The sequence below is a fragment of the Oryzias latipes genome, chromosome 8, assembly GCF_002234675.1.
Source record: "Oryzias latipes chromosome 8, ASM223467v1".
In the NCBI taxonomy this organism is placed as follows: domain Eukaryota; kingdom Metazoa; phylum Chordata; class Actinopteri; order Beloniformes; family Adrianichthyidae; genus Oryzias; species Oryzias latipes.
Window position 1 is genome coordinate 9,336,894 of NC_019866.2, and position 27,506 is coordinate 9,364,399.

Consider the following 27,506-nt stretch of genomic DNA (forward strand, 5'->3'; position numbering starts at 1 on the left):
AGCTAATAGTAAAAAGAAAAAGAATCCCCTTCCTGCTCCTGTGGTGTGCATCATATGCTAAACGTTTGTCACATTTTTTTAAAATACAACAAGAAGGGAACATATATTTATGAACAAAGCATTTCATAGGAAATGAAATCAACAAAATACCTCAAATTCTTTTCAGAAAGCACACAAACTCAAAGGAAGCCCTTGCAGCATTTCAGATTGAAGTGTTTGTTATGTTTTCTCAAAGGTTTTTCTGCATCCTGGTTGGGTGAGAAATTTGCACATTTTTGAAGAAACACAAAGAAGGAGTTTTTATGTTTCTATCAGAATTGTTGTTTTTTTTCTGCCAAATCCCACTCAACTGACTCTTACACATTGTAACAAGTCTTTGCTTGTCATTTCATAATGTTGTCATGAAACTTTTATTGCACAACAGTATTATTTTAGAAGACTGCTAACATTTCATTTTAAAAGACTTTTAATATTACTGTTAGACAGGATTGGACATTTTCTTTTTATAAAATAAAAATGTGCAGAAGAAGTGTAAAATATTCAACATTCACTTTAATGGTTTGGTTTTTTGAGTACAGTGGTTATTTTTGCCATTGCGGCATTCACAGACAAAACGAACGACAACTGGGAACACACAAAACAAATATATATATATATATATATATATATATATATATATATATAGCTTTTCTGATATCTTCTAATATCTGTGGCTCAGTCTAGTTGTTACAACAGAAACAGACAATGCATCAAAAACATAAAGACGCAAAAACTGTCCAAAACTTGGTACTAATACTTGAAATTCCGTGTGGTATATGAAATGACTATTTACATTCAGTTTGAATAAACCAAGAAGAAAAAAAGAGTGTATGAGTCTGACATTAGAGATAAACACTGATTAATCCAACTTGTGAGAAAATATATAATATTGATCATAATTACAAAGTTCCATTATCTATGTTCAAGTGCTATTAAGTACGGGTGCAGGAGGGCAGCTAGGTCACAGATATGCATCTCTTGCCAGAGTAGCATTAATCAAGCTGCGGCTCAGAGACCGGAGTACCGGGGCAAGAGTCAGAGGTTACAAAAATTCAGTCAAGCCTCCGTTTCTGAGACGCAGTGAAAGTGGTTAGTACAGAAGAGTGGCAGTGAATGGGGTCAGATTTCTTTCACTCACTGTTTCGATTACTCAAACAAGAATGATAGCATTGTATAACAGCTCAAATACTGCTTTTTTTCAGTGATTACACACACAGGTTACAGTTAAGTCAAAGTGTTGTAGGGCAGTCTGTTGAAGCCAGCTCCTGATGGTCATCTCTGCCAGATCTGATGAATTGTATAGAGCTGTCTTTGCATCTGAGATCCAACGGTCTCAGCTCACAGCTGCTGCTTTTCCAGGCAGAGGAGAAAAAAAAAAAAAAAAAAAAAAGAAGAGCCTGGCATCTCATCACCCCAAACCAAGATGTGATGAGTTGTGTGCTATGAAGGGTTGTTTTAAATAAATACCCTTCATAAAGGCCTCCACTCCTGAGGGGATTAGGATCAAACTGGAGACTTTCAACGTTAGCAGCTTCTAGAAATCCTCCTGAAATATAGACTCTTTTTCTACATACAAAACAACATTATTATGTAGTTCTTTTAAAAGGACGGGTTTCACGTACCGCCAAATGTGCTTTTTCTCACATGTGAGTGTGTGACAATGTTACATGAACATATGTCTGCACGTGTGTCAATGTGACCAAAAATGTGTAAGCATGCATTAGATTGTACTGTCCTCCTCCTGGAATGATTCCCTTCTTTTCATATCTAAATTGTCTCGCTTTGCTATCTCCTACTCAGCCTTGCGTTGCAGTCCGTCTTTCCGGAATATTCGGATTCCTGAAAAGATTTATGTCCACTTGCTAGCACATGGTCTGCTGGCTGGACAGAGGACTCTCCAGGGACATGCTGGTGGGAGACAGACCTGGACGAGTGCAGGGTTTAAACATGGAGGAGATGTAGAAAGCCTGCAGACACAAATGGAAGACATGTCAGGTAATGCATCCAAGCCGTACAAGCTGTCAGGTCACTCACATTATAAAGGCTAAAGTGAGAAGTATCACCAATTATCATTTAAATTCATCAACAGAAAGCAGATAAAACAAACATGCATTTTTTGGACTACAGTGGACATACCACCCAGTATGCTGTGAGCGCCCCTTGGATGAAGCCTGTGAGGACGTCAGTCGGATGGTGGCGGTAGTCTGAAATGCGGCTCAGGCCCGTGTAGATGGCGATCATCACTAAAAGGAACTGCACTAGTGGTCGCAACAGTCGTGCTCCCCGCCACAACAACCGTGCCTGCAGGTAAAACTACAAAAATGAAGACAGATATTGTCATCATCTCAGACGCTTATGAATTTATGTACCAGAATATTTGTTTGTTAATGTATGCCCTGCAAAGATAAAGATAAAGGAATGTTTGTGGCCACAAACAAGTTATGCAAATGAGAACCTTCTGGGGAAACAGGAGTATAATATGATTCAGGGAAGTTTGTTCATCTTCATCCCATACTTTATAGCACTAGGCGAAAGTTTTCCAGCAGGAAATCTGAGGTCACAGAGCAAGACTGATGCAGGTGCTCCATGAAGTCATTACATTTCTGTGTGGGCCCATCATTACTGCAAAGCGTACGGTCCTGCTGTGAAGCCATCCTTCGGCAGGTTGTGTCCAACCTGAGAACAGGTGTCATTCTACAGAGCAGCTGGTCACGATCCAGGTGGCACATGTTTGGCTCTTCAGTATTCCTGCAGGCCACTGAATTAATAAGCAACAACCTATGGGTGAAGCTGTTTGTAATTGGGGTGTCTGTATGTGTGTGTGTTGAGGGGAAGGGCGATAGGGGCTTCATTGGTATGACAGAGGAGAGTAACTGAGTTACAAAGACTGAGGCCATCGGGTTTTTCAGGGCACATCTTCAGTTTTCATCCTGGTTAATACTTTATATTAAGAAAATATGTTTTATTTTGGCTTCTTTAGCAAAAAAAAAAAAAGGATGGTTAAAGCCTGTAAAAAAAACAGTTCGCTTTTTAAGGTAAAATCTCTAGTCTTCTGGAAGCTATCTGTTTAGGATTAGCGATGGGAAACACACAAGGAATGTGAAACTTATGAATAAAAGCGTGCTTTTGTATCCCTCTAACTGTCACAAAGCATCCATGTCCAGTAGGCAGTACCGTTGGACAAAGATGGACAGAAGCGGGGGGTGAGAGTGGGGGGTGGGGGGTGAGAGGGTGTTTACGGCTAAAAGAAGCCTGTCCATCTCACAGCAGGCATAGTCAGCCCTCCACCCCATCCTCCAAATGAGCCCCACAACAAGGCCTCCTCTGTTTGCGGAGTCCCTTCATCTATTCATGCTCCATGTGGAAAACAGTTTCCCTCATTCTCTGTCAGCCCCCCCCCCCCCCCCCACCACCACCACCACCACCACCACCATCTCTCTGTCTCACCAACTCTTTCAGTTTGAAGCAGGATGCCTGCAGAGAACTGCAACTCTCCAACGTCTCCTCCCTCACAATCAGGAGTGAGAGTATTCAACTGCACGTCCTAAGAGTTAGGTTTATTCAGCATAGTCAACAGTCAGACTGTGTTTTGTGGCCTGTAGGGTCCAGTGTGTGACATTCACATAGAATGTGAAGGACGAGACGCAATATTTATCATCAAAAACTATTTCAGAAACAGCAAATATACGACATAAACCTTTTAAAGAAAATTGTTTTTTGGGTATAAAGGAAACTATGATTAGGATTGCGTTTCAGAGTATTTCTTTATTCACATCATTGTGAATCAGGAGCAGACGAAAAAAGGCCTTTAGAAAAAGGTTGTAGCTGTGAAGTCTAAAATCGGCTAGGTACAAGCTTCTGAAGCATTCTGATGCATTCACATTCAGACAAATGGATCGATGTACCTCTTAACTTTCCTCGTCTAAACTAGCATCTTGTTTAAAAATGTAGCTCTGATTTTGCTTGCCATTTTTGCTGCACCAGTAATGTTAGGTTTGGGTTGTAAGCTAGCAGGATAGAATGTTAACAGATGGATTATGGGAAATCGTGGCAGGATTACTCCATGCCAACAATTCCACCCCCACAAGTCAGAGGCAAATTTCTAATAAACTCCTGCTCTTCTCAGAAACTTTGTCCTGGAAAAGATTGGTCGCTATTCGGCATATGCCGTTATACATACATACAGCGAATCAGCTTTTTACTAATTCACACAGGTGGTTTGACAGAGATTTTTATGTCGGATGCCCTTCCTGACACAACCCTTTATGCTATTCGGGCTGGGGACCGACACAGGGGCCCCTTTGTATAGTAAGGCAGTAGCATGAAAGGTCTTTCCTAAGGACCCACGCTTGAAGTGAACTCTGGTTTCTTGTGCGCCACCCCTGCACCCAGCCAACTAAGCCATCCAGCTGCTGAAACTATGTTCTAGAAAATGACACAAGTTTTCTTATTTTGGCTTAAAAAAAGGCATAATCATAATGAAAGGACCACTGGGAACACCTTTAAAATTGATCAAAAGATGATGGGAGTGGGACTTCAAACTTAAGTAAGATTAAAATGTACTTAAATGCAACTTACCGACAGATAAAGCATGGTGTACATTGCAAAAGATGCGTGGCCTGAAAAAAATGACTTCCTGTAAGAGAAGAGCATAATAAAAGCTAAAGGTTGCTTAATAACTGAACGGGTTAAGATAACATACACCCAACCCATAAATATGCACATCATGAGGCAGAAAAATTCGCATGGACTCAAATATACCTCGCTTCCTCCACCATTTTCAGGTTTGTTTGTTTGCAGGTGATGTCGGGGACGTATTGTCCAGGAATGCAGCTGATGGACGCATAGGTGATGTTACAGACTGACAGGAAGTTGGGTCGCAACCGACCCACGCTCAGCTTCGCCATATTGGTGAGGGACTGGCACACGCAACAACCAAACAGGAAGCTTCCCAGTTCCTTGTACAGGCAGGACACATAATGGTTTTGGACAAAAGCACGCGAGCGTACCCTTTGAAAACGAACCCGGAAGCATTCTCCCACTGCGATCTAAAAAAAAGGATCAGAATAAGAAATAAAATCAGTAACACAGCACCTTTGTTTTATTTCAAAAATACAAGATTAAACTTTTTTAGAGTTTGTTTTGTTGATTTTGGGCTGCCTTACTGTTAAGCCGGTGATGGTTATGCCACCAGCGATGAGGAAGGTGTCGGGGATGGCTTCCTTTTCCAGATATGGATAAGTGATACTGGAGTCACCGCAGAAAAAGCCTCGCTTGTACGGAGTCACTGCCTTGAACTCACACGCAAAAAATGGGATGGAGGCTGATGGTATGGTGAAAGAAAAAAAAATATCATGAGGAATGCGGCTTGTGCAACAAAGATCACAAGACGATAGAGACTCATAGATATGGAGACTGCTAGTGGAATAATGCTGGCTTTCTTCTGGCACCCATGCATCTGTCATGAGATGCAACCTAATAAGCTGGGTAGCGATATCATGTGCAGCTCATTTGGGTACGTGACTTGCAGATATCTGGGGATCGAGCATTCTTCTCATAGCTGGTTCCACCACAGGAGCAAGAGAGTGTTGACAGAACTAAATCATTGATTTATGGGAACATGGGCGTGAAAAGGTGAAACTCAAAAGTGAAACAAGAAAGAATATTTTATGGGACAAAAGAGGGTCATAAAGTTATGTGCAAACACTAAGACAATCCTGCTTTTTTCCAGGAAAAAGTGACGACTAATGGTTTGATACATCTCTACGTACATTTACTAAGCCGTGCTATAATTCCCGGCAGGCCACTAATTATAAAAGCTCACTATCGTGCAGAAAAAGGTCAAGGTCTGGCTTGGGTAAACAAACAGACCTCTCAGTCTGACGATGAAAGTTCATTGGATAGAAGTTAATATTTAATTGACAAAAGGAGATGTGGTGTTACTGTTTACCCTCATAAACGAGAGGTTGACCACAATTTCAGTTCTCCATTTTACTTCCAACCAACAGCCAAAAATCACGCGACAGCGTGCCCAGCATGCTCCGTTCTCCAGTCCCTTATCCCATGTCCCCTTGTCACCCCATGGAATGCAGTGAGAACATGGGACTAATCATTAACCTCTATGCCTCTCCTTCTCATCCGAAGCCTGCTGGCTGGCTGGAACGCACCCAGGCCAAAGCACTGCTCTTGCCAGTAAATCTCTCAGACTACGTGACTGAGCACTCTGCAGGAAAACCAGGACAAAGTAACATCAAGCATACAAACAATGGTTTAAAAAACATGTCTTTTTTTGTGACAACTTTGACCAACGACAAGCAAAAATTAAACAATGGAGCACACCACTCAAAGCTGCAATATTTTTATGTTTGATTCAGTTGCCACAATTATTTTCTCATCATTCAGTGCTCTAGTAAAACATTAACCATCCCAGTTCTAGTTAAAACAAATACTGTAACCAAGGTATTAAACTAGCAGGAAAACAAAGCGCTTCACTGACACAGTCAGCATTTGAATGATTACAGTCAAGCATTGTCCTTTGATTTGGATTCAAAACATTTTACAAGTGACAAAAGTGGGTGTAAAAGGATGTCAAGTTGCCCCGATGGAAAGACAAAACAGAAAGATGAACAGGAAGGACTGAAAGAGGACAGGAAAACAGGCCTCAGGCAGACAACCAAGGCTGCGACGTCAACAGAGAGGAGACAGATAGAAGACCCATCCGACCCTGATCTCTCACTCTTTCCAGCTGCCACGTTGACAGCTCTGTCTGTCACACACACACACACACTCACACACACCACACACACACACACACACATGCTCAGACTATTATTATTTGCTTCAAATGTCAAATTGGTTTCCATCCTTTGTTTAAAAAGGACATTAATAATCCAATGTTCTTTTAATCTTAATTTATGAAACCTCCAAATACAGTTAATAAAAAGGATCATAATAGGGTTTTCAATTGGATTTGACATAAATCATGTTAATTTACATAATTGTTGACATCTATTTTAATTTATTTAACTGAAAACGCTTTGCTTTCATTTGATGCTCACGTCTGAAATTCAAAATTTTAGATTTGGCTTATTTTTGTTGGAAAGCGTCGCATTAAACTTGAATTATGTTTATGTGAAGCACAAGAAAAATGGGTAATTTGACTAAAAACTAACACCAGAGTGATTACCAGCTTTTAATAGTTTTAAGGGAGTTGCTTTTACTTCTGATGCTCAGACATAACCCCTGTTGATTCAATTCAGGATTTGACAGTAAATATGTGTTTCGAATGTTAATAGGTCAGATTAGTGGCTAACAGGGAGAGATGTTTTTTTTTCTATTTAATCCGTTAAGAGCTCCTCTTTGACTTCTCGTCAGTCTGTAAAATAGGGCCAGTCCTCTCTCTCAGTGATCGATATGTTGCTGCATTGACAGAAAGAGATAATGGATAGGGCTTCCATTAAAGCCCGGACACTCTGCATTTACGCTGTGAACACGGACTGCTTGAAGGATGATTTTCAATTCAAATTGTCTAATGGGAGTCATGAAGTGCTGAGCCAGATAGATGCATTTTTTATGACCCAGAGCCTGCCGATACACAGGGCTCATGATGTACTCCCACTTCTGCATGAGGTGCAACTTGCCTGACCCAATAGTGACTAAAAAAATGAAATACACTTGCTAAACAACATTAACCTCATTTTGAGCTCCATCACCAGTTATTCCTTTAGTGGCTTTAAATATGAAAAAGGGTTAAAAAAAAAAAGGAATTCAACAGAATTTACAATGTAAAGTTATACTTTTCCCTAACCCCGTTCAAATTACAAGCTTTTGAGTTCTGTCTAAACTCTTCACCATTACAGCAAAACTGTTTTCACAACAAGCCACTAAAACCCTCCACAAACTTTCACATCATCTGTCAGGCAGCTGTGAGCAAACCTCTCCACCTGGCCAAGACACGCTTAAAGGAGATGCAGCCATCCGCTGGCAGGAGGGCCCGAGAGGGGACCCAAAAGGAGGCAGGAAAGTGGGTCGGCTCACACAGCCCAGCCAAAATGTGCTGCTCGCTCGGCCTGAAATTCAAAAACAGGAATGCTTTCAAACAGTCAAAAGGGACAGAAAAAAGGGGAGGGGGAAGAGGCGGGAGAAAAGGGAGAAGAGGGGATATGTGCCTCTGAGAAAGTCTTCTGGTTCTAATTTACACATCTATGAGCCCAGCCCAGAATGAGCTCACCATGAGAAGAAACAAAATGAGATGACAGTAAAAATGCAAAGAAAAAACAGCAATCTAAATCGACATGTGGATGTTCCTCAGTTTGTGATCAATGCAGTGTCAAACTCATGAACTAGGTCAAAGGGGATATTTGAAAAACCCCTAGAATATTGATAAAAGGGGCAGAGGGCACATATACAGATGTGGGCGCACACTGAAGATATGGGCCGATGAGAGATGCAGCAAAGGTTTCTGCAGACGGAGGCGATTAGCGGTGGTTTTGGAATGCAAGGGTCAGAGATCTGGGCTCTGCTGGGACTCACTCTGTAAACACAACCCTTCCTAAACCGGCAAAATACCCCAAACACACATAGGCTCAACACGTTCGTATACACATAAAAACCACACTTGGATTCAACCAAACCACAAGCTAACAGATAGGTCAAACAAACCACACACACACACAGAAAAATATCCATCAAAATAAACCACTGCTAGGGTCCATAAACCACACTGAATTAAACAATCCTAGAGACACAGGGAAAAAAGTTATTTCAATAACAAAGGCCTAAATAAATGCCCCTCTGTCAGTTTAATATGTCACCCATACTCAGGTTGATGTGACGCAGTCAAAAGCTACAGTAAATCAAGCCATTAGTACTGGTTATCTGCGTCATCAGACCCGATAATAATTGACTGTGCGTGCTTTGAACTACATTTGCCCATTGATTGACCCGTCAACAACTTACTTTGCTGCAGCGTGGATGAGCATTTGTCACGCCCCCATAGGGTGGTCCATCCTCACAGCAGTCTGAAAGGTTTTCATTTGTTTACTTCTCAAAGTTAGCTTTTAACTACTTGTTTACCTTTAAAGTTCTATTACCAGGATAATTGTGTTTTTGCTGTTTTTAACATGATTTTGTGACATTTTACTCATGATGAATGTCACACACACACATATGTATTAATAGTATATATATATATATATATATATATATATATATATATATATATATATATATATATAATTTGAAGAATGAACAAAATTCTGTTTTAAAAGGAGCGTATTTGTCATGTAAAAAATAAACTGGGCAGGCCACAAGCACTGGCATCTGGCTCTAAACTGTACAGCTGAATAGCTCCGATATTGGTTGTCATTTTTGTTGCACTGGTAATGTTAAGTTGGGATGTTAGGGCTGTAAGTTAACAGAAGAGCATGTAAACAGAGAGCTTTGAGCAATAGGGAAGGGAAGGGGGGGCGGGGTTGCTCCACGCCAACAGTCCCACCCATAACTAAGAGGAGAATTTTGCAGAACTATGTCCTAGATAAAAGAAAAACACAGGATTTGTGATTTTGGCTAAAAGCGACACAATCAGAATTTTAAGACTACAGAGAACATTTTTAAAATAGATAAAAATGTGATCGAGTGGGTCTATAAATATGCTCACAGACAGCAGTAGATACACAAACGAAACCATGTGGTGTTTTTTTGTTTTTTTTTTTTTTAAATTGCGGAAACAATCTACATTTGTGAAAATTGAAGTTTTACCCTAAAAAGGTTGTCTGACAATCTTATTGAGTGTGTCAGTGGGGGTAGATTTGTAATTTTTGTGCAATGCACTTTACAAAAAAAATACTTCAAAGCCACAAAAATGACTGTATAAGCTAGTCTTGATCTAAGATTTTATCAAATGCCTTCCTTGTTTCAGTCATCTGAGTTAACTAGGCCACAGAAAGCTTTGCAGAAGAGACAGTTGAAACAGCACGTTATAAGCCATGGTGCAGGGTTAAATTAAGAAGAAATGCAGAGACAAACACAGATTGTTGGGGTGAAAGGCAGAGCAGGTACCTTTTGTTGAGGTTAAGTCATTTGCACCAAGGCTGTGATTACAACTGTTAGCTGAAAGAGACCCAGTTAAAGAATTACATGTTTCTGTTCCTGCTTTACCGCACAGTCTGTCTGATCTTTCCAATCCAGGGAATAGAGAGGTAGAAAGAAAAAACATGGATGCCGGTCTCCATAACTGAGTCACACCCTCTTCTTTTTCTTCTGTCATTGGTTTGACGTGTCTATTTTGTCTGCCCTGATAGCCTCACAAAGAGATTTATCAGCATAAGACAAAAGGGCTCCAAGAAGCCACAACAGTTGGGGATTTTTTTGCAATCTGGCGTCAGGAACATCTGGTGCAGCTGGGCTCCAAACAACCATTGCTTCACTTATCAACATGCACTAATCTCCTGTACACATGCAAAGACCCATGTGGAAACTCTTCACATAGACGCTTTATGCCAGCCTGGTGGGTCTTCTGCTGGCATGTTGCTTCAGTAAGTCCAGCAGGAGAGATCCTGCAAGCCCTTTTCCATAGTTACTATTCAGACTGCCCAGAGAAGACATGCATCCCACAATTCCATCTGTTCCTCCACACTTCACTGCCCAGCTTCCTGGCACCCAGCTCAGGAGCTCAGGGCATGAGTGGTGAGTTTAGATGAGGGCTGTCTGTCTACCTCTTTTTTTCAGCAGATGTATAAAGGTATGTGGTCTGGAATTTTGAAGGGAGTTTAGTGGATTTTTGTGGCATGACAGTAAAGATGAGGGTGTGGGATGTAGTCTGTAGTGTCAAATAAAACACAATTTTGGTCTGGATTTTCATGGGCGCCACAATTAGCATGTAATAGTTAGGTTAAGGGTCTCATTCAAGCATGGGAAAAGTTGATGCTGCTACATTTTTGTGCAGAAGAACTCTACAAACATCAAAGAGGATGATAACTGGAGGGATGTCTCAATCAGGAAAGTTATGATATAACCACAAGATGTGTTTTTTTGTCTTGATGATGTGTAAACATGCACCCGCACAAAGAGAGTTTGTCTAAGTTTTCCTCTGGGAGATAGACTAAAGACAATCGGTCATTAGATCTGATGGGCACAAAGGTGGAGCTGTTGTCTGAGGATGAAATCAGGAGGAGAATCTGATGCTGAGCCTCTCCCGGCCTATTCTAGCAAATGAGCTCTGAGGATTAGAGTGCTACACACATCTTATTGACTCATTATGGCTAATACCTATGGACTACCCCAAGCACTTATGTAACACTCATCGAGGATAAGATTGCAGCTGTCTCATTAAAAGTGCATTTGAAGCTATTTGGTCTCGGAATATTTACTGTTCTTCTCTGACTTCTTCACCAAGACTGAACGTGTAGTTTTGCACGGGATTCCTTCAGGCCCCCTGAGCATGACCTGTGACCACTACTGTAAATCTTCTCTCAATCCGTATCCTTCCCTAGGGTTCCTCATTCATTCAGGTTGCTACTTGTCCCTGAGCCGTAAAGCACACGAGATTTCTGTTGCAGCCCACGGAAATAAGGGGAAAGAAAAACAACAAAGCAGAGAGGAATTAGGCCCACGTGGTCCCACAAAAATGAGGCGCATCTGATCTTATGCAATGACGTCAAACAAAAGAGAGTTGTGGGTAGGGAAAAAAAGGTCATGGGTTGCTTTCAATATCAGGGAAATTTGATGATTTTTACTCTTCAGCTGCCGCGCATCACTGTATTCCATTACTTCAGCCAACGCTCTGTCGGTTTAGAGAAAAGGCACCGGCAACTTTGTCAACAAACAAAAAGCACATGCTGTAGTAGAGTTCCTGTATTAGCCACCTTATGACTCAGACACATTCCAACATGAGCACATGCACTTTATAAATCAACACATCGCATACGCACACACATGCACAAAGAATAAAATATTCCTTGGCTAGTACACACAAGCGTGCTGAGGCGTGTTGGCCTCCTGCCGTCTCACTCTGTCTTCAGCTCTTCCTGTCAGAAACAGAACTCTCAAACATAAACCTGCTGTTAGACAAAGACACGTGGAAATCTATAACACAAAACACACTTGAGCACCTGACTACACCGACGGGTAAATGGAATCCCAAAATAAAGATTGTTTAAAGAAAAGACAAGGACAAAGAGAATCGGGCGAAGAAGAAATAAGCTTGAAAGAGAGTTCTTTTAGAGTTCTGATCACTAAACAAGATAGAAGTCATCTCGTCCTGGCATGCTGCTTCATGTCTGGAACTGAAACACTTTCACACAACATGATGATCAACTGAATCCAGCAACATTTCCAATGTAAACAGAAACTTCCTCTGCTCAAATATTTACCATTTCAATAGTTTACTTTATCACGTTTAATGGCAAACCAATCAAAGCTGTCAAATGTTTAACTCAAAGGTCCACCCTTTGTAACTTAGGATAACATCTTGTGCACATCAGGTATGTGTGAAGAAGAGACTGTTTGGCAATTAACCCCTTTGGAGGAAGGTTAAACCCAGAGGCAATCCCACTATTTTCAAAATAAGATAATAGCAGGTTTTGAAATGACCTCTTGATTCATTTCCTGCTTATCCTTGAGAGAGGCAATAGTAGGGTTTATTGGGGGGATGATAGACGGAGAAACAACAGTGCAGACTAGCGTGTTCATGCACGCTCAAAAGACAACACCCAGCAGTCTTCTGACCCCTGGGTGTCTGGACCCTAAATCTTAGATTCAGCCACAGGGAACAGATTTAGTCAGGTCTTTGAAATCTCTACTGAGCTCTAACAGAAATGCAGACTTCAACATGCAAGCAAACACTTGACATTTGTGTTCTGCACTGTGCATGGACAGATTCAGAAAAACACTTTGTGAAGCACACATTACACGCATGCTCAAACACCCGATTCCTAAATCTATGAACTCTTGAAGAGTCCCATGTTGTGCAACAATATGATCAAGTAGACAGAGACAGGGCCTCAGGTAATAACATCCCAGACAGACAGACTTTAATACCACTTCATACCAATTTGTGTTGCCGTTCTGAAATAAATCTGAAATAAACTCCAAGAAAAAAGCTGAAAAAACCACAGTGTCTCTTAAGCAGATCACACAATTACTGCGACGCCTCGGGGTAAAATTCCACACATACAGTAAGCTCCTTTAGGTCAACTGCCTGTGAGAATCTGATGATGGTGTTGTTAGGGGAAATGCTGTGAGTCAGGGTAAAGAAGTCTGAGTTTGATGAAGGGCCCAATTCATTTATAATAAAGATTCCCATTGACTCAAAAATGCTCACAGATGAGTCAAATTCAGACATTTGCTGATAACAAGTGAGATGGTTACCAGGACAGACGGGGAGGATACAATCAGAATGATGGGAGTGTTTACAGATGTGGTTTAAGTAGCCTGACACTGGACATCAACTCCAAAACACCACTTTCTCTGACAGAATGCCAATAAAGAATAAGTGATGAGTGTAAATGTATGCTTTTCAATTGAGAAAAACATGTAGGTACTCAGGGAACGATTGTGTAGACAGAGTTAGCAAACTGACAGCCAGCAGCAGTCTCAACTTCATTCCTGGAGAACTGAAAATCATAATTTAGTTGTAAAAAGAAAAAGTAGACACTAACATAACCCTTGTGCTATCTTGGATGACCCCACCCTTATATTGACGTGTTCTCCCTACCATGACAAAGGTGGATAAAGGTGGAAAGATGTCATGTAATCCATGGACACCAGTGAGGTTCACAAATCATTGAGGAAAAAAGGTTCAGCGCACTGTCTAGTGGGTCTAGATGACCCAACTCCCAATGTTAAAGTGCCTAGGATAGCACAAGGGTTAATGTTAATCTATTCTAGCTTAGAAAAAAAAAACTGCTGGGTAAATATGTATTTTGCATTGTTGTCCAATCAGAGTAGATAAGTAAGGTAAAGGTATGCAGTTTTGTATAAAAAACACACAATGCACACAGATGGAAACAAACATCGTGACGATAAATTGGTGACGACTTGCTGCTGACAGCCTTAAAAACCAACAACCACTACCACTGAGGAGTGTGCCAGCTAAATAGTAACTGCATACCTGCAGAGCTGAAGAATTACTTTTTATCAAAAATAATTGCCTCACTGTTGTTTTGTCAGCCTCGTTATTTCCTATAACTGCCAACGAATGGGAGACCTGTCAGTCTGCCTTGACAAGTTCTACTTCTCTTTTGCTGTCAATATGAATTATCTTTCAGTTGCACAATATTCTTCTTGTCAATGTTTTCGTCATCTGAGACATTGTTTTTCAAATTTACATCACCCTATTTTGTCTTCATGAGAAGCAAAAAGAATCAAACTGAACCATCAGGTCTTTGAGAAATTTGAGACGATTCACAACAGGATGCAAACAGAAATGGAAAGTAAATAATGTGTTTAAAGTGGAGCAAAAAAGTATTTGGCAGGCACCATTCGGCAAGTTGTCCCACTTAGGAAGAGGAGAGAGGTCTGTAATGTTTATCATAGACATCATTTAACTGTGAGAGACAGAATGTAATATCCAGGAAATCGTGTGTTCGATTTTTAAAGAATTTACTTGTGTAATAGTGTGGGGAAAAATATTTGACTTCAAAAACGAGCAAGAGACAGACCTATTACTTCTTTTAGAACCTTTTCTGTGCTCTAGTTAATTATTTTTGTATTAATGAGTCTTGTTTGAACTTGGCACCATGACCAAGACCAATCCAAGGACACAACCCGATGATCTGAAGAGACCACAGCAACTAAGGTTACTATTAGCGACATGCTACGTCATCATGGAATCAAATGCAGAGCAGAGCTGTAAAGGTATTCCTGCTTGAGCCAGTTCATGCCCATGCCTCTTTAAAGTTCCAGAGTCCATGTAGGATCCAGAGAAGGATTAGGAAATAGTCATGTGGTCAGATGAAACCAAAATGGAACTCTTTGGTATAAATGTCGTGTCTGGAGGAGGAGGAATGCCAAGTTGCATCTCAAGAACCCCAAACCCACTGTGAAGCATGGTGGTGGAAGCATCATGCTTTGTGGCTGCTTCTATGCAAAGAGAACAGGATAACTTATCCATATTAAGGAAAGTATGAGCAAGGCCAAGTATGGTGAGATTTTGGGCAAAAACCTCCGTCTAGCATTGAGAACAAGGAGGATAAAACATGTCTGGATCTTTTAGCATAACAAACACATCAACCAGGTAACAAAGGAGTGGCTATGTAGAAAAGTATTTTTGCAGTTCTGGAGTAGTCTAGCCAGTCTGTGGACTTCAGTCCAAGAGTTTCTGTGGAGGAAGTTGAATGTCCATGTTGCCAAGCAACAGCCCCAAAACATCACATCTGTCAAGAAGATCTGCTTAGAAGAATGGACCAAAACAGCACCTACAGTGTGAGACAACCTGGGTTACAGTACAAAGTACTGAGGTGAACTTTTGTTAAAGACCAAATACAAATATTTATTTTCTGTGCCATAACATAAATAAATAGTTTTAAAATCATACACTGAGAGTTTTCATGGGTTCTTATTTTTACATTCTGACTCTCACAGTGGAAGTGTACCAATGATAAACATTATAGACCTCCCATCTTTTAAAGTGGGACAACTTGCAGAATCAATGACTCACAAGTACTTTTTTACACTGTACTTTATTTTTGTACTGTACTTTTGTGCAACTAAAGTCCTACTTTTAAGTTAATAGCAACAGAAAGTTGCACTGGGATTTTTGCTCTGCAAGTCATAATTAAAATGTTTTCTTATTCTAATCAAATGTACTTGACTGAGAGCAGTAAATTATTACAAATAGGGGGAATCTGAATATGCGTACAGTGACAAAGAGAGTATTCTTCATTATTATTAGTATAGCAGAACTTTGGCCTTCATAAAAATTCTGTATAAAAAACATAATTATTAGCATTACTTTGATGCATTTGTCATAGAAGCAGCTTTCATGCAGCTACAACTTAACAACAGTGGCAACTGCAGTGTCAACAGACAAAAAAGAAAAATCATAATTAAATTTTGAAAATTCAAGCCAAATCTAAAGTCTGTGGATGTGAAATTTAAGTGTGATTAAAGTCAAACTCTTCATCTCTGACTGATCAATAATCAAGTTATCCTGTGATTTCTTTCTGATGTGCAGGTTCACACTTGAAAGTCCTTTACCTGACCCAGAAATGGTAGAAAATAGATTTTCCAAATATATTCCAATATTTTTTTTCTAAAATGTATCATCAGGTGACAAGTTATTAGTATAGTTATTTTGAAGCAACGCTGTTAAATGAGGGTTACGAGCATCTGCCATAGTTCCTCATAGGTCCTCATACTGTGCATGGTCAATTACGACAATATGCAGTAATCCTGCAGTGCAGGAGGGGAACGGGCTCAGGGAACAGCGCTCATTTTCGGCGCGAGAACAGAAGCACGCGGTGTGCTTTAATCCCCTATTCCCACGTTCTTCTCCCGGGAACTTCACGGGTTACCATGGGAACAGATGAATTCCCGGGACAACTCTGCTGCTGCCAACTGAGTCTCCTTCCTTCCCTCCTTCTCCGCCCTCCTCCCCCCCCCCACCCCCTCCGGCTCTCCCTAAAGGCCCCCACGTGCAACAGAGAAACTTGAACTGATGATGTTTTCTTCCGTTCGAACACTTTCCATTTCACTTCTGGAAAACTCATGTGGAAGTTTGGAAATTTGCAAAGAAAAAAGAAAAAAATCCACTTTCACCCTCACCCAGCCCCGCCCAGTGCCGATAACTTTGTTTTCGTAAAACTGATGTTGCATTGAGAAAAAAAAAAGTGCAGATTAATATAAATGACTGTTATTGAGGTGGCATTTCAATGTTTGACATGATTTGTGCAACGCTGGAATAACAATTTGGATTATAGATTACAGACATAAACGGCGTGGACCTACCAACTAGCAAACAAATAAGATCCAAAACAACAAGCATCTTCCTTTTGGTGCAGAAGGAGCGTTCCTCCTCCGGCCGGGTGAGGAACTGTTTCCCGGCGCCGTTCTCCTTCCCCTCCGCGGCTCCGCCGCTGTCAGCTAGCCGCATCTGGAGCTCTGCGTCCCGGGGCAGCATGTTGTCGTGCGTGCCGGAATTTAACTTTTGCATGTTTTCACACTCAAGGAAAGTTTGTGAAAACTTAAGAGGACCCAAAAAGGAAAGTAGTTGCTCCGCTTTTTCTCCAGATCTCCAGAAGTTCCCAGAGTTTTTTAGTCGGCGCGTCGCTGCAACAAATCCATGTCATCTGACTGAAGTTTGACAGCAGGAGACCCCGATCACCGACCGACGAGCGACCCGCTTCAGTGGTAGGAGGGTTTGTCATCAATGAGCAAGAGAACAGGAAAGCGGAGGTTCGAACCCTCAGGGGGTGTTGCACACCAACGATCCTCTAAAAAAACTTCTCAGCATATCGTCCTGGGTTTGTGTTTGGGTTCACCTCTATGTACTATTTACTCAGAGGTTGCCAAAGAAAAAAAACATTAGCGATTGAACTTTGTGACTTTTTTATTTTCAAAATAAAAAAAATCCCTTTTAGTTTGTTGTTGAATTTGAGCGACCTTTATTTTGGTAGTCAGTTTCCGCCCGTGTCGTGCAACCAGTAGAAGTCAGTCAGCAGAACGCGGAGATCAATGCGGATCGATGGGACCGAAGCTCAGTGCGTGGTCGGTCCTTCTGCCCCCGCAGCCCTTTGGCTGCTTCTGCCCTTTTCAGATGTCTTCTGAGGTTTAACTGATCCGGCAGCCCGCGCGCCCGGCGGGACGTGTTCCCGCAGCTCCTGCGGGTCTGCGGACAGGCCAAACTAAAAGCAAGGGCAAACGCACGAGAAGTCCTCGTTCAGTTTATTTATTTACAAAACTACTATTCTTGTTTGTATACCGTTCTTGTTGAAAGAAACTCTTTTTATTTGAATTATTAACTCATTTGTTCGCTGGTAAATCTTGAGCATGCGCAGGACTTGACCTTTTCAGTAAAGCATGAAGGTGAAAACACACAAACGGAAAATTCCTCTATTTGCAAAACCCTTTCCTCTTACTATTTAACTACAGGGACCAATGAAGTCTCCCTGGATTAACTTCTATTAATTTCAAAGGTAGACATTTTTGGAGTTACCCTGCCTCCTGCTGAGAGCTTTAGTCACTGCTTTCTTTCTTTCTTTTATTTATTTTAATAATTTAATTGATCAATTTACTTCATCTTATAATATCTTGCATTTTTAGGTCACTGGAATTTGGTTGTTGACACAGATTGTCCTTTAACTGCACTTGATTGCAAACTGTAAATTTGTTAATTTTAAAAAGTACATTTTATTTTTGTTTGTTTATTTCAAATACCCTGTTTCAGATGTTCAACAGCAAAAACCCCAAAGCACAATTCTACACAACCTGTTGACTTTTCTCAGTTGTTAACGCCCAAAAAGTGGATCTGATCGATTTATCAGACCCATTTTAAATAAAGTTTTAATTTATAAAGAAACTATACCCACCATCAAATTTAAAAATGGCCTTTTATTTCTTTCGTTCCTTCATTCATTCATTCATTCATTCATTCATTCATTCATTCATTCTTTTTAGATGTAAGCAAAAGAAATAAGTTTGAAGACATTAAAACGATAAGGTTTATTTATGGGTGTGACAATAATCGCATCACCGCACTTTTCTTTTCTTTTTTTTAAGTTCTGCATATGGTGCGTGATTGGAACTATAATAAACAAATTAAACACATTTATCTTTGCTGATAATTTACTTTTTCTGCTAGTCTTGTGTTCAGACTTCAAGGGCTTCTGGGGGAAAGCGTTTATTACTGTTCTCATTCACTCCCTGCGACTGCGTGCACTCTCACTCCCTCTTGCGCTGCACCCGCTCCCTCTTCTTACACACATGCGCACGGTTTCAGCAGCACATGCACATCCTCATTCTCAAACCAAAGTTTCCGTCTTGCGAGGAAATACGACAAATTTACTGCATTCTAATTATTACAATGGATTTTGCGTTTGCTGCTTCACCACGGTGATCAAAAATCCCACACCTTCACAGCTCTACTCCAGGGCGGTTTAATAAAGAATCAGTCAGTGTTATTCTGGGGGAAACCTTTTTTTTTACTGTTCTCCTTAGCTCCGTAACACCAAACATGAACGCGCACTTAGATTTCGATGAATGTCACTACATGTTTTGTTTAGGAACCATTTTGTGCAGCGCAAAGTTAAGTGTCTGTATAAACAAAGGCAGAGCCTCCTGCCCCGCGTTCTTCACTGGTGTCAGGCTTCATGGCTACCGGAAAAGTGACAAAGTGTCTGCAGTCTTGTTTATTACCGGGCAATATATAATATTCTGAGAATATGTCTGTAAAAGAGTGCAGCTCGAGAGCGGCCCGCTGCAGAAGAATCAACACGGACCCCCAACACACTTGTGTGTGCTCCTTCCTCCTACACAGGCGGCTGCTGACACACATACACATAGTCATTCTACAACACATATATAGATTAGTTCATTAGTTAGTTGTTACTGTCATTTGATAATAAAGAACAATGCGTTGTAATTAATTCATTTGCGATGCAAAAAATTAACATGTATATCTTTATTTTAATTATTTTATTATGGAACTCCTGTTGTGCGCAAATAAAAGAAATGTTCTGCTTTTGACAATGAATGGTTTAATATTTCAAACCGAATTTCTAGCAGTCGTCCACTAGATGGCGGTAAATCGTTAAATTTGGAGAGCTGGTGAAAATGAGGAACTAAGCACACCATATGAAAGCAATGATGTTTCTGAATATCCCCACAAATTAATCTGTACAAAAATGTATTTCTATCATATGGGATCATTCGATACAGACCAGGGTAAGGAACAGGTAATTTTTTTTTTCCTTTTTTGTAACAATAATTGCAAACTTTATGCATCTCAAATATAAAAATAACAACTACTCCCATCCAAATATATTTGGCTTTAATATTTTTTAAGATGTTTACATAACAGGGCTTGCTGTGTCTAATCTATAGAAGGTCGCTGTGTGGTTAGAAAAGAATGACATCACCCAGAAAAGCAGAAATAAGCTTTACAATTTCTGGTGTGATTTTTTTTCTTTTTTTTTCTTTCTCTTTTACGTCAAGGTTTTGAATTAGTCAAGCGAGCAGAAGGGTATTCTAAGTGCTATTCAAATTGATCTTTTTTTTTTTGTACACTGAGTGTTGTTCTGCTTCAGTTTGACGTTGTCAAATTTCACATGCACTGAACAGTTTGGTGTCATTGCAGTGTTTTTGTCAATAACTCTTCTTGACACACTTGTGTTACTTGATCAGCAGAGTTTCAAAAGGTGTCTCCCTTTTGGGCATTACATTTTGCTCGAGTCCTCGAAACACTGATGATACATACCTGAAACAGACGCCACTCTGTTGTTTTGCCCTGAAACTTTCCCCAGAGAACAAAAGAAAAAAGTGAAACCACATGTACTGACCTCAACCAGGTCTGTAATTTAGGTGCAGGTGGGAATTTTCAACAGGTTTAGCAAGTAAACAGCATGTTTGTGGCATTCTCTGACATTTGTTTATCTACCTTGTAATGTGAGGTGAGTTATGAGATAAGAAGAGTTTTGTCATTTCTGCATTCTTTTCCTAAAGTGTGTTTCTAAATAGACAATAACAAATAACTAGTCCTATGAAAAATGTTTTTTATTTTAATGACATAAATTCTATTTGAATTTTCTGAGAGATGTCTGTATCAATTGACTATAAAGGCTACCAAAACCACCTGTTTACATATTGATCTAATATTTTGGTGCAGAACGAAGACAGACAAGTTGCGATAAACTTTCTGTTCTTTCTCCAGATACAGAAAAATGTCAGCACATCATTTATTATTTTCTCTGTTGAAACAATTAAGGGCGAAAAACAGAACAAAAAACAACAGGGTAAGTGTTTTTGGGTTTCGGGAGTCTTATGATAAATAAGGAAGTATGATTCATCTACGTGCTCAGTTGTGATTGTTGAATGATGATCTTTCTTCACTTCATTCTTCACTCCTTGGTCGAGTCTTTTTCCTCTTTTTTTGTTTCTTTTGTTTGTTTTTTTGGTAGTTGTGGTGAGTCAGACAAAAGGGCCAGCCCCCAGAGTACAATCTGGACCTGCTCACTGCCTTTTTGAACATACATGGGAAAGTACCACTTGGATTGGCCTTTTAATCTGTAGGTAGCACAGCAGAAACACCGGCAGTCATTAACACATCCCCATCATATGCACGCAGTGAGCTCAGGAAGTCAACACTCTCTGCTTGGGTGCACAGCAAAGGAAACTAAAGACCTGTAGATTCGTCACTTCTTCAGCTGTCTTCCTGCAACCAAGTTGAGGCCGCTGAATACCGCTACCGGAGGGACGATGCCACAACAAACCCAGCATGTTCTTCTCAACATCCTCCTGTTGTGGACCACCGTCATTTCCATAATCCAGATTGTGTTGCTCAGCCTCTTCTTCACAGCAGGACAGCGTGGTTTGGTAAGATTTTCAGGATTAATTCAATCACATTTCCAAATGCTGAAATACATCTGGGTCGCTCACATTTGAATGAAATACTCTGATGATTTTTTTGCTCTACACCTGAGGAGTGCAGCTGCTCTTTTATGTGGCTTTGGTAGCTGAGCAGCTGCAGAGAAAAAATGCCTCTGAAGGAATCTGGTTCTCATGTCAGCAGCTTGTGCGTGTGGTCTGCAGCTCCCATGACTTCCATTTAGTGAAAGTCTTTTCATCATTCCAACTTTTATAGAGTAATCTGTTTCGCTGAGATCATGCAAGGCAGTGCAGAAGTCATCGGGTTTAAGAATCCTATGTGAAGTAATGAATCAGTGTGGTGGATCCATGAGGCAAATGTGTTTTAGTGTAGAAAGAGAATAATGCAGAAGAATGTGGTTCTCAAACTAAATCAGGTTTCAGTGTTCTGACATTGTTTTTATTTGGAGCAGTCTTTCTTTACACCTTCAGTTTGATTATTCATTTTTAAAACTTTGCAGCAGCCTAATTTTTGAGCTCACGTTGGCTGTTTGTTTTTGATTTTTTTACAGTGTCCAGACTGCAACACCCCAGAAAAAAGGGTACAACTCCCACAGCCAACCACGCCACCCGTAAGACACTCCCAGTTAGGATTTTCATGCTTGACCCTCACTGGTCTCAGTGTTGGGACAAAATGTCATATTTTTAACTTTTGTTTGCAAAAGATCCCTGTGTGACGGAATGGAACTCCTTCCGACTTGCTCTTTAATCTCTTCCATTGCTTTGTTTGAGTTCGTCATGTCAGTCAAACCGCTCTCCTAACCTCTTGAAGGAAGCGCAGTGACGTCACTGCCACATTCGGGGAAATGCCACCAAACTAAACTTCTCTCTTCGTTTATCTTCCCTCAATTCTCTCACATGTGCAGTTTTTGTTTTCTGCTGTGTTTATGTTAAAGTTTCAAACTGCATTCTAAAGTTTTTCATGAAATATAATATCTATGGTTGTCACTATGTGGAAACTCTTTAAACAATGCAATTTAAGGTGGCATTTGTAGATATTAAAAGGTATTCTTTCATTTCAGCAAAACTCCTCTGATGATGCACTTCTCTTAGGAAAAGGAATGATGCTCTCTTTCAAGGGGAGCCATAATAATAATAACAAAGGTATGTAGTTAGCTTTCCAAACATTCTATAAATGAGTAATCAGGATTCTGAAATGATGAATAATAAAGTCAACAAGTAAAATAAGTTTCCATGTTTCCGCAGATCAGACAGAGATTGCATGGACCGCAGCAAATCCAAACGAAAAGCTGTATTCTACCGTAAATCGTCAAATACGGATGGATGGATACTATTTCCTAACTCTGCAGGTGACGCTGTGTGAAAAAAGTCCGAAAAAGGAAAAAGTGATGTTGACCATCAATGGTGAGGTTAAGCTGGAGGGTTGGATTGACCAAAACACAAACAGCACAGGGGTGCTGAGCAGAGCGATGGAACTGTCTGCTGGAGGGATACTGAAGGTCACCATTACGTCTCCAAAGCTATGTATCAACACCAATGAATCTGTGACGCACATGGGTATCATCTTCATCACCAAACATTGATGTGGTTCTTATTTTCTGGTTTCTCTGGCATGTTCCGGGCAACCCTCCATGTCTGGAGCTTCCGTTCCCTGTAAATCCGCAGTCATGCAGACAAGACTGGGTCCCTCCAAAGACTCGTTTGAGACAGAGCAGTCTTGGTATTCCACTTATGGGTCGGCAGAACACTTGACTGCATAGCTGCTGGAACACATTATAGATTTGGGAACATTTTTGTACAAGAAAAAAAAAACACAGCAAAAATGAGCAAAATAATTTGTAAAAACTGTCACAAAACAATGACAAAAGGAATATTTTCATTGATGTCCTTTGCATCTATATATCAGATGCAAACTGCTGTGAGGTTTTGCATCATCACTACATATCTGTTTCTAAGCTGATATGCTCAAGAAACACTTCTCAAAAAAAGTCAAACTCATCGAAACAGTATTTCAAAACGATTGTATCACAAGCTATTTTGTTTATTTATATTGACCAGAACTAAAGAAGTAAATCTTTTTTTACTTTATCTTAGCTTTGAGTGTGATCAAAGTAAAAATTCAGAGAGAAATATTGTTTATTTATTGGTCTGAATTATAACATTGCAAAATGTAAGATGTTTAAAAATGATGTGCCGCATTTACTGGTGGGAAACCTAATTTCTTTATTTGAACAAGATCATTTGCACAACTCCTTTTATATCTACTTCAAGTTTTTTGCTTTCAAACGTTGTCTTCTGTATGTTCCTGTATTTAAGTTTATTTATTTATTTTGAGGCATTTTTGTGTTCTATAGATATAAAAATGTATTTAAAAGTTCCTATTAGTTTATTCACAATGCAATGTCCTCACATAATTGTATTTAAAATGTTTTTGAACTTTTTTAAATTTGTCCAAAATCTTTGGAGTTTTTTTTTTTTCTTTGCAATTTTGTGTTTTTCCATTTATGCGTAATGTTTGTGTAAAATATTTTTTTTGCTGACATTTTGAAATGAAGCAGCCTAATAGAAATAGCCGCCAGGGAGTAAACATCTGTTATAAATTCTGATACAGGAAATCTCTGGCTCTGTGGTTATGGTTTAAAGTTTTGTGTTATGAGATGTTCCTTCTTTTCAGTTCCTTTTTGTTATATCAAGACAGGACTTTTGCCTTAAAATTGTCACATTGCTTTTGAAACCCCCTGATGTTTTTTTCTTGTTTTTGGGGGTTTGATTTGAAAAAAATGGAATAATTCTGTAATAAAATATTTTTTTAACCACTTTCTATTACTTGGAGGGTTGATGTGCGGCTATTCAGGTCTAATGAAATTGCAAAAAATGATTAGGTGCGTCTCATTGTGAGTCACTTTTGAGACCCCACATTTAAAGTGAAAGTGAGAGGTCATGAGTTAACAGTGGGAGACCACAATAAAAGGAAACGATAATGGGACCCTCCTTATCAACATCAGTTGACAAATCCCTGAGAAGCCACAACAACAACAAAAAAGACCACCAGCAATCATACTAACCCTTTGTCTCTTTTGCTGAAAACAATCTAGTCCAAAAAAATGATGGAAAATAAAGCCACAAATGAAAGTCAAAAAGCATAGCTTATGTGTAAATGTTATCTGAAAACTTTCCAGATCTCAGCCACATAGCTACTTTCCAGCCCACTCATTCAGTTGCTGCCACCACGGCTTTCTGTGAAACAAACAGATGTCCAAGATGCTAAATTCCAGTGCAGAAAGTGTGTACAAGTACCCCCCACCCACTCTACTTCATATATTAGATGTCTTATATGGGTTTCCATAATACAATCCCACAGCATCAAAGAAATCCTTTGTGCAAAAACATCCTGGTTTGCAGCATTTTCTGTGTAAATCAAGCTTTTCCCGAAAGCTTGATTAGCACAGAAAGGTCATGTTTTTCTTTGGCGTGCTCTTTGAGTTGTGATATTAATCACCAATATAAATGACTCCGTCTTGATTTTCAAGTTTTAAAGATGTTATCTGGGATTTTTCTCTGACTAGAAAAAAAAAAGATTTTTCAGCCAATCTAGTTTTTACTATCATTAATAAGCAAAAATATGTGATTGTGTGCGTTTGGTTCAATAAATTCTACACAAAAAGTTGATAAAAAATCCTGTGTTTTTCTCTCCATGAACAAGAGCCTAACACCAGGGGACAGTATTTAGCTGTGAAATGTTTGATCCTCTGTTTTACTTTTGCAATGTTTGCAGAGCTAGCTTTAGGACTTAACACATAGTGTGACTATTGAATGAAAAACTAAAGTGTAACATGAGTTTTTCTTATCTTTTATAGGTTTTAAATGTGGGGAAGTGTGACAATTGAGCTACCTGTGACAGCACAATTCTGATCTATTAATGGAAAACTGTGTTTTTTATGGAAGTTCATTTCTGAAAATGAGTCCTAAAAGGGCAATCTCATCCTACACAAATTCTCTGTAACGACAATCTGGTCTAGATTCTAATTAAGATTTGGTATGCATCAAAGTAACCACACTGCTTTTACTGCTCCCCCTTCTTTGTGTGTGTTGTCTTTGCACACCTCACGGGTCTGCCAGCGCTGGAAGGTAATGAGTCACAGGCACATCAGGAAAATCGAAACATCCGAGCAAAGTTCACACAAACTCTGACTTAAACAAAAACCTGATCTGTTTTTTAAAAAAAACTGGAGTGTGTCAGTGGTTGGCAAAGTTTTCTTTCAAAGGAGTTTGAGGTTCACAAACATTTGTAGACAGGATCTCTCTCAAAATAGCCATGCAGACCCATGACACTGTGCTTTCTCCACTATCGCCATCAGGGTTGGAAAGTGAGTCAGGCAATTTGCTACACTGACACCCCCTTCCCCCAGCATCCCCTAATACCACTTCCGTTTCGGTTTACGAACATACAAATCTGTGGGTGTTTTCATGAGCAACTTCTTCGAACAGTCACAGATGAAGGGAAAGTGCAACAGTGACTGTGGGAGACTCAAAAGAAGAAAAAGCTTCCGAATAGTAAGTCTTTCTGGTTGAGACCATCTCAGTGCAAGTGTTGGTAAGAATGATTTAGGTTAGACTGTGGAAGACAGTAGCACGAAAGCATGTGGTAATTTACCCCACAACCACTAATAGATGGGGGAAAAAATGTTTGAATATTAGTTCTGAAGTTTAAAGCCTACATTGTCAGTATGACACATTTTTAGTGAGAGCTTAAAATACAAATTAAAAGAAGAATTATCTTCTAATTGCAATATAATCAGAAAATTAAATTTAATTGGAACTTATAAGGCCCTGAAATAGGGACATACAGGCTTGGAGCTCAGTGGTGTTGGACTCCAGGCCTGATGTTTTAGAAACCCAGCTGATTACCTGGATCAGGTATTTTGCGAATAAGATGCTACAATTGCCGGTTACTTAGAAAAATATGTCGGACACTGGTCCCCAGTGCCTGGAGTTTCACACCTGTGACTCAGATGAATGACATCTAGCACACTAAACTGGGTTATCACACGTTTAACCAAAGCCACGTCAAATGCAGAAACCAAGTCCATTCTGCAGCACTTAACAAAAATGTCGGCATCTTTTTAATATTTCCCAAACAGGCTTCAGCTGTCAGGCAGAAGAACTTGCAATGGCCTTCAGAAAACATTCTTTGGCAGATTATAACTGAAAGTCCATGCAAGCAGATGAAGAGCATTGGGAGCCATGATAAGTCAGCTGGCAATGATTTTAGGCTTTCAAGAATTTTTAATGTTTGGATTAAGACTATTTATGTAGCTCAGCTGAGGGTTGCATTCTGGAGTAATGGTTATAGCAATCTCACCTCACAGAAAGAAGGACTAGTTCAAATCCTAGCTGTGTCCTTTCTGTGACTAGTTTACATGGTCTTTCCCTGTACATCTTCATTTTTTTCTACGGGCACTCCGACTTCCTCCCATAGCCCAAAAACGTGCTTCAAAGGGTAAATAATGATTCTAAAATGTCCCTATGTGAGTGTGTGTGACTGTGTAGCCCTGTGACAGACTGATGACCTATCCGATGAATACCCCAACTTCACTCAGCAGCAACTGTGACCCCAAAAAGGATTCAGCAAGTTAAGGAAATGGATGGACGCATGGGTAGCTCGGCGTGTCAATGTCCTTAAAAACCTGCAGGTACAATGAGGTGAATATCAATAACTCCCTGCAAGCCTATAACTACTAACCACAAACAAAAGGAAAGTTTTGCAAGATGAAACATTTTTCTTTAAGAAATGTTGTCATTGTGGCATTTAAATGTATGTGTACAACACAATTTGACTCCACATTGGTGTTACAACAGGAAATTCAGTAATGCGTCCATTTTCTTAAAATTTTAGGTTCTTCTGCGTTTTGGCTTATTTTGTTAAG

General features: G+C 39.9%; 1 protein-coding gene across 1 annotated transcript; it reads right to left on the bottom strand.

Annotated features, from left to right (window-relative positions):
• Nucleotides 1-532: 532 nt before the first annotated feature.
• On the bottom strand, nt 533-18,635 carry LOC101166135 (phospholipid phosphatase 3). Its single transcript, XM_023957496.1, has 6 exons — nt 16,987-18,635; nt 5,205-5,362; nt 4,801-5,087; nt 4,618-4,675; nt 2,176-2,352; nt 533-2,006 (listed from the first exon to the last, which is right to left on the bottom strand). Exons 1-6 carry the CDS (start codon nt 17,189-17,191, stop codon nt 1,902-1,904), a joined length of 990 nt encoding a protein of 329 aa, XP_023813264.1. The 5' UTR covers nt 17,192-18,635; the 3' UTR covers nt 533-1,901.
• Between the last annotated feature and the right edge of the window lie 8,871 nt (nt 18,636-27,506).

What these genes read in the sequence shown, in the direction of transcription:
- LOC101166135 (XM_023957496.1), bottom strand. Translation starts at nt 17,191, where the DNA reads ATGCAAAAGTTAAATTCCGGCACGCACGACAACATGCTGCCCCGGGAC. An exon ending in TAACCATCACCGGCTTAACA is followed by an intron (nt 5,088 to 5,204) that starts GTAAGGCAGCCC and finishes CCTTTTTTTTAG; the next exon opens with ATCGCAGTGGGAGAATGCTT. An exon ending in AAAATGGTGGAGGAAGCGAG is followed by an intron (nt 4,676 to 4,800) that starts GTATATTTGAGT and finishes CTTCTCTTACAG; the next exon opens with GAAGTCATTTTTTTCAGGCC.